This window comes from Melanostigma gelatinosum, assembly GCF_949748355.1.
Source record: "Melanostigma gelatinosum genome assembly, chromosome: 23".
Taxonomy (NCBI): Eukaryota; Metazoa; Chordata; class Actinopteri; order Perciformes; family Zoarcidae; genus Melanostigma; species Melanostigma gelatinosum.
In genome coordinates, this window is record NC_136656.1 from 15,683,600 (window position 1) to 15,691,806 (window position 8,207).

Below are 8,207 nucleotides of genomic sequence, written 5' to 3' on the forward strand. Positions count from 1 at the left end.
CATTTCAATGTAGCTTTTAATTTCATGTCAAACATCTCCCCATGTGTCACTGTCCAATGTATTCTGATGGCATACAAGGCAGCATCATGTAGCTGGCTGGCTCTCTGCTGCTCTACTTGTATGCAGGGCCAGATTAGCCCACTCTGGAGCCCCTAATGTCCTCTCTGTGCATGTATCACGTCATAATTATTAAATCCTTTTCTTAAATGATGCAACATGTCAGCACTATATACACTGAAATAATGAAGGCCTTACAACAGCGCCTCCAGACCAAGTCATAATGCAGATGTTGCCTTAAAGGAGCAGTGTGCAGGATTTAGTGGCATCTAGTGGTGAGGTTGCAGAATGCAACCAACTGAAAAGAGATTCTTGTACAACACTCGACTCGTCACATTTCATGAAGTCAGAATGTATCCTACTGGTGTCACGCGGTGCCTTCTGGTCAGCATCAGGTCGACCTCAGAGTCTCTTTGATCCTTTTCAGGTTGAGCGACTGTACTCTCAAAAATCCCAGAATATTCCCAGAATTCCAGGGCCGGTGACAACGGTCATGTGTTGACTTTGGTTTGCTTTAAATCTTTTCGTTAAAAATGAAAAACTAAACAATTGATTTATAAATTATTTCCTTTAATAATAACTGTATATTCAGCCAAAAACACGTGCAAAACTGAAATGTCCATTAGCTGTTCAACTCAATTTAAAACTTATAAAAAAAAAATAAATAAAAAAAAAAAAAGCATTTTGAAATTTCAACGAAACAGATGCTTTGTTAACAGAAACATCCCTCTTGGGAGCATAGCCTCAGCGTCAATGTAGCCACACGTTGTGAACTTTGTTTGAAGTTGTCCATTCGAACTACGTTGAGGTTCTTTTCTCAGTCTGGTCTGGTGTGTCGGGGTTAGAGTCTGAATCTTCCTCTTCTTTTCCCTGAACAGCTGTTCCGTCCTGGCTGACGGCCACCGCTCCTTTCCTCTGAGGCAGGACGGTGAAGAAGGCCTCCTGCCAGCTGCTCTTCTCCAGGTAAGTCAGGACGATCTCAAACACTGACGGAGGGACCAAAGCAATACAGGCGGTGGGAGATGGAGTCAAAGAACACAGAACAGACATAATCAAGATGGCTCATTTGATCCTTTGCCCCCTCAGTTACAGCAGCAGTTATTGTTGCGATCAGCTCAACTGGACCAAAGGAATCACTGTTGTGGTGCGTTTGAAGATGTGTTGATTAATCGTGTAGCCTCCAGCTGTGCCACCTTCATCAGACAACGTTTACAGATTGCCTCATTGACGTTATCAGGTTCCCTGTTAACATCGGGTTTTAAATCCAAAATATTGCCAAATAGACACTTTTAGATTTTTCTCTCACACTAAGTCCTCCACCATCGTCTTCTCTGTCATCTCTTCTTACTCTCGTCACATGACAAGTGAAATCTGACTCCTGCTACTCTGTGCCGCAAAGGAACTTTCAGTAGATAATTGTAGCGTCCGTCATCCGACTAAGTATTGATAACATGCTTAGTATTTTATAAATTGACATGGTTTATTATTTGATCAATGTAGGTGCTGATACGCAAAAATGAACTAGATAAAAAAGCAAAACAAAGGTAGGGGGGTGGGCAAGTGATGGCCGAACACCAAAGCACTGTAACCTTGTGTAACAGAGATTTCATGTCTTCAGCTGAGGTCCCAGGTGACCTTACCATGGTTGACTGCCAGAACCTTCCGACTGTTCATCTTGACAAAATTGCTGAGAGGAAGCTGAGCGTGATCGATCCCCAGCTCCTTCGCCCTCTCAAACGTGATCCCCTGCAAACAAAACCCAGACAGGAAATCAGCAAGCAGGAACTACCAGCAGCAGTGCAGTGTAGCCGTGCAGCCAGACAGACCTTGTGGTGGTTGTGGTCCACCAGGCCTCCTATCACATAGGCCTTTTTGTGGTCCAGCTCTTCCAGCACGTTGGGAGAGTCTGACGTCAGGTACACCAGCTCCTCCTGCGCCACAACTTCACTGTAGTGCTCCGTTGTAATGGTGATGTCCTGCACAGAACAGCAGCATGCACATCCACACACAGTTATGAACACTGTAGCGTGAGAAATAGTATCTTTGGAATAAAGTAAGACCATATCTCTGCTTCTGCTGCATCCAGTGTGATCCGTTTCCTCTTTAACTCTCCATCACGAGGTAGACTATGCGTAATAGGTGAAGTACTCTTAAAAATCAAGGGGGGTGAGCTGACTGACAATTACGCACAGTGACATAGTAAACGAAAACTCACACACAGCTGGCTTGAAAAAAATATATCATAAAAACAATGGGTACTTACCTTCCAGTTGACCCATCCTTTGTCCTTCTCGTCCATGCTCTGTTTCAGCTGCCCTCCCAGGCTGGTCAGATGAAACTGTGGAGGTGAGAGGAATGGTTATACATCACAGAGGAGTGTCTCTACTGGTTCATGTCAGTCAGCAGCCACTAACCTGCACTGGATGCAAGGCTCGTCTGTTCTCAGCATAGCACCGCTGGACCTGTCTGTGAAGCTTCCGGACATCCTGAAGACACGACCGGATCATGGATCAGGAGAGTCTGAACCTCAGCTCATAGCGTAATAAACATATGGTGGCTTTGCCTCCACAGTGGTTCCCAGAGCTTTTTTACCTTCTTGAGCATGAGGTTGTCGAAGCTGCAGTCCACCACCAGCCTCAGTGAGCTGGGCGTCACCTCTCTGCGTAGACGTTTCCTGGCGTTCTGGGCCTCTGCCTCTCCCTCCCCCTCCTCCTCCTCCTGATGATCATGATGATGATGGTGGTCGTGCCTCTGCTGCCGACGCTGCTGCTTCTTCTCCTTCCGTTTCTGCCTGCAGCAGAAAGCACAGGGCAGATACTGTTACGACACTACGTATATAATATTTGGTTTGTTTTGATCGTTTCATTGGATTGAACACAATGAATATCCCTATACTCATACAGATAAGAGGTATTCATATCCTCCCTGTATGCAGTGTGATGGGTAAATGAAACATTGGGCACAAAATAGGCAGCAGACAGCTGTTTCAGTTAATTTTATGATAGTGAACCACAGTAATAAAGTATTTTATATAATCTGCTGGTTTGTTTAAAATGCGTCTCATCATCTTGTGCTCCTGCTCCCATCCTGTTCTGTATTTTATGACATTTTAGATGTTCCCACATCTTACTTACTATCATAACTGAGAGAACTGATGGCCGGGGCTACACAAATAAAGCATCAATATAAATAAAGCAGATTCATTAATATCTGCTGATTAATCTGTGTGCTTCATTGAGCAGAAAGACTTCCAGAAGGCCATAAGTACAACTGTTGTGTAAAGTCAGATTAGACACATTAGGTGAGGCAGCAATAGGAGCGACATGAAACTCTGTGTTTTATACCAGATGAGTTAAATACAAAGCTCTGTACTGACTGTGGACTTCTGTTGTCTACACAGTTTGTTCCTCAGGAGAATTAGTGGCACGTTGATGGAAATATCTACTCCAAAGCAACACAATAACCCGAACTCATGACACAAAATAAATAACACTTTAAACATTTGATTAAAAAAGGACTAACAGCATGTCATTCCAATAGACAACCTCTGTAGTTGAACGCATTAATGAGCAAGCAGTTCAATGAGTACGACCCTGAGCCTTCCACTTAGCACTTACTGTATTCATATTACTTTGTTGCACTTGCTGTATTCATATTACTTTGTTGCACTTGCTGTATTCATATTACTTTGTTGCACTTGCTGTATTCATATTACTTTGTTGCACTTACTGTATTCATATTACTTTGTTGCACTTACTGTATTCATATTACTTTGTTGCACTTGCTGTATTCATATTACTTTGTTGCACTTACTGTATTCATATTACTTTGTTGCACTTGCTGTATTCATATTACTTTGTTGCACTTGCTGTATTCATATTACTTTGTTGCACTTACTGTATTCATATTACATTGTTGCATTTGCTGTATTCATATTACTTTGTTGCACTTACTGTATTCATATTACTTTGTTGCACTTGCTGTATTCATATTACTTTGTTGCACTTGCTGTATTCATATTACTTTGTTGCACTTACTGTATTCATATTACTTTGTTGCACTTACTGTATTCATATTACTTTGTTGCACTTACTGTATTCATATTACTTTGTTGCACTTACTGTATTCATATTACTTTGTTGCACTTGCTGTATTCATATTACTTTGTTGCACTTGCTGTATTCATATTACTTTGTTGCACTTACTGTATTCATATTACTTTGTTGCACTTACTGTATTCATATTACTTTGTTGCACTTGCTGTATTCATATTACTTTGTTGCACTTGCTGTATTCATATTACTTTGTTGCACTTGCTGTATTCATATTACTTTGTTGCACTTGCTGTATTCATATTACTTTGTTGCACTTGCTGTATTCATATTACTTTGTTGCACTTACTGTATTCATATTACTTTGTTGCACTTGCTGTATTCATATTACTTTGTTGCACTTGCTGTATTCATATTACTTTGTTGCACTTACTGTATTCATATTACTTTGTTGCACTTACTGTATTCATATTACTTTGTTGCACTTGCTGTATTCATATTACTTTGTTGCACTTACTGTATTCATATTACTTTGTTGCACTTACTGTATTCATATTACTTTGTTGCACTTACTGTATTCATATTACTTTGTTGCACTTACTGTATTCATTACTTTGTTGCACTTGCTGTATTCATATTACTTTGTTGCACTTACTGTATTCATTACTTTGTTGCACTTACTGTATTCATATTACTTTGTTGCACTTACTGTATTCATATTACTTTGTTGCACTTGCTGTATTCATATTACTTTGTTGCACTTACTGTATTCATATTACTTTGTTGCACTTGCTGTATTCATATTACTTTGTTGCACTTGCTGTATTCATATTACTTTGTTGCACTTGCTGTATTCATATTACTTTGTTGCACTTACTGTATTCATATTACTTTGTTGCACTTGCTGTATTCATATTACTTTGTTGCACTTGCTGTATTCATATTACTTTGTTGCACTTACTGTATTCATATTACTTTGTTGCACTTGCTGTATTCATATTACTTTGTTGCACTTGCTGTATTCATATTACTTTGTTGCACTTACTGTATTCATATTACTTTGTTGCACTTGCTGTATTCATATTACTTTGTTGCACTTGCTGTATTCATATTACTTTGTTGCACTTGCTGTATTCATATTACTTTGTTGCACTTACTGTATTCATATTACTTTGTTGCACTTGCTGTATTCATATTACTTTGTTGCACTTGCTGTATTCATATTACTTTGTTGCACTTGCTGTATTCATATTACTTTGTTGCACTTGCTGTATTCATATTACTTTGTTGCACTTACTGTATTCATATTACTTTGTTGCACTTGCTGTATTCATATTACTTTGTTGCACTTACTGTATTCATATTACTTTGTTGCACTTACTGTATTCATATTACTTTGTTGCACTTACTGTATTCATATTACTTTGTTGCACTTACTGTATTCATATTACTTTGTTGCACTTACTGTATTCATATTACTTTGTTGCACTTACTGTATTCATATTACTTTGTTGCACTTGCTGTATTCATATTACTTTGTTGCACTTGCTGTATTCATATTACTTTGTTGCACTTACTGTATTCATATTACTTTGTTGCACTTACTGTATTCATATTACTTTGTTGCACTTACTGTATTCATATTACTTTGTTGCACTTACTGTATTCATATTACTTTGTTGCACTTACTGTATTCATATTACTTTGTTGCACTTACTGTATTCATATTACTTTGTTGCACTTACTGTATTCATATTACTTTGTTGCACTTGCTGTATTCATATTACTTTGTTGCACTTACTGTATTCATATTACTTTGTTGCACTTACTGTATTCATATTACATTGTTGCATTTGCTGTATTCATATTACTTTGTTGCACTTACTGTATTCATATTACTTTGGTGCACTTACTGTATTCATATTACTTTGTTGCACTTGCTGTATTCATATTACTTTGTTGCACTTGCTGTATTCATATTACTTTGTTGCACTTGCTGTAGTCATATTACTTTGTTGCACTTACTGTATTCATATTACTTTGTTGCACTTGCTGTATTCATATTACTTTGTTTCTGCACTGTACTCTTGTTCTGGTTTATGCTCTTAGATGCTCTTAAAAAGGAGATGCACTCATGACTTCTGGTGACTAGTAGTTGAATACACTTATTGTAAGTCGCTTTGGATGAAAGCGTCTGCTCAATGACTGTAATGCAATGTAACTTACTTCCGTAGGTCCGTCTCTTCTTCCCATTTCTGCTGCTTCAGAAGCTTCTTCCTTTGCCTTTTGGACACAGTTTGGTTTTCTCCTTCACGGCTCTCTGTCTTCTGACTGCTCCCGTTATCTCCATCCTCTTTCTCCTGCTGGGCTGAAGCTTCACTTTTAACGCTTTCATCAGCCATCTGCTCAGAGCAGTGCGGACCAGTGTCTGCTGGCTAACGTTGCTGTGTCAACTAACTTAGCTGTTGATGTTAGCTTGTCGGCTGCTCTTAGCAGAAAGCTAACTGACAGCATTTAACAGCAAAGTTATTCTTTATAGTTTCACTAAGAACGAAAAGACGCACCACATGCACTCTGATATCCAACCACAGACAACAGGACACACCGAAAATAAACCTAACTAATAAATAAGCTATTCAACTTGGCCACACGGTTCCACATGTACTTATGGTGGCGCATGTATGTCGTCATTTAACCGCGCCAGACCCATTAAAACAAGAGAGCTGATCACTTCCTCCTCCTCCTGATGTTTGAGTACCAAGTAGACAAAAGGTAAGTGTGTATGTGGAATATAGTCTAATCCAGTTCATATTAAAATACTTTTACTGTATCAACCCCCCCCCCCCTGTACCTGCTAGCTTATTAGGCCGAGATAAAGCTAACCTAGATAGATAATATATTAATATTACAACAGCCCTGCAATAAATAATATCAGCAATGTTATAATGTAAAAGTATTTTTTATATAATCTGTTTTTGAGGTATTTCTTCCATCCAATATGAAAGAGGATAGACTAAACATTAGATCCACCTCTCAGTATAACCCAGTACAGTTCAACAACAGCAGAAACTAAAGCTGACTCCCTCAAACATGAAATCGATACTATGTACAATATTAAACTGCATTCGTTTTTCTTTGGGTGTACAAAGTAAACTGTCAAGTCTACATAAAAGTGGGAGGACAGGTTCCAAATAAGAATCATGGGGAGACTAGTTAACAAAAAGTGTAATGTTAAGACAAATTTGTGATTTGTGATTTTGGGCTATACTAAATTAATTGAATTGAATTGAAGATTTCCAACCGCATTCCGGATCTGATCCATTGTTTATAATATTTTCTGTCAGTGTTATATGTCTAATATATACTTTTTGGTGAATTCTTTCTTAATTAATTCACCGTACATCAGTGGTGGGCCGTCAGGACCAGCAAAGCCTTCTCTGCTGGCCTAAACAGAATCACAAAATGATAGCTATTTCATAATTTCTCACAAATAGACTCCATGTATTCTAATTATTTTTCCCATTATCTTATTTTCTCATTGCCCAGCTACTGTCTTCCTCAGTTGCTCTGCTTCCAGCCTGCAGCGCTGCTTCCAGTGCAGCTTGTTTTAAGTAGAGCTTTTATCCAATCAGATTTCACCTCTATTTTTTTTTGAGGCCCACTTGGGGCCGCGGATATATATTGTTTCAAACAGTTCATAGATTGGTTCAATCAGAAAGAGTGTGATTTTGCTCTGTAGTTTTGCTTCCATTCAGTATATGATAACAAAAGAGACAGAATTTCAGGGTCATAGTGAAATTTGACAACACAAATATGAACTTGTTTTATTATGAGCAGAAGGGAATAAGATTTTGATCAACATTTACAAAGGACAGACAAACATCATGTCCTGTGTTTTTTGATTCTGACCATCTGGATTTGTCCAGTGCTGTGAAAGTACAGCTGACAACATGGGAAAGACCAAGTCACAGCTTGGAGAGACAGCTGACCGGAGGGAACAGGCCGCAATGGGGCCGTCATGGGCTAGCTACCCATGGCAGCAGTCCCCAACGCTGATTCAGTTAGTTGGAGACACCCGCTAAATGCTACGACAAGTAA

General features: G+C 38.8%; 1 protein-coding gene across 1 annotated transcript; it reads right to left on the reverse strand.

Moving 5' to 3' along the window:
* Positions 1-575: 575 nt before the first annotated feature.
* On the reverse strand, positions 576-6,773 carry trmt10a (tRNA methyltransferase 10A). Its single transcript, XM_079295428.1, has 7 exons — positions 6,336-6,773; positions 2,650-2,848; positions 2,472-2,543; positions 2,321-2,395; positions 1,884-2,033; positions 1,698-1,803; positions 576-1,043 (listed from the first exon to the last, which is right to left on the reverse strand). The coding sequence occupies exons 1-7, from the start codon at positions 6,509-6,511 to the stop codon at positions 856-858; spliced, it is 966 nt and encodes a 321-aa protein (XP_079151554.1). The 5' UTR covers positions 6,512-6,773; the 3' UTR covers positions 576-855.
* Between the last annotated feature and the right edge of the window lie 1,434 nt (positions 6,774-8,207).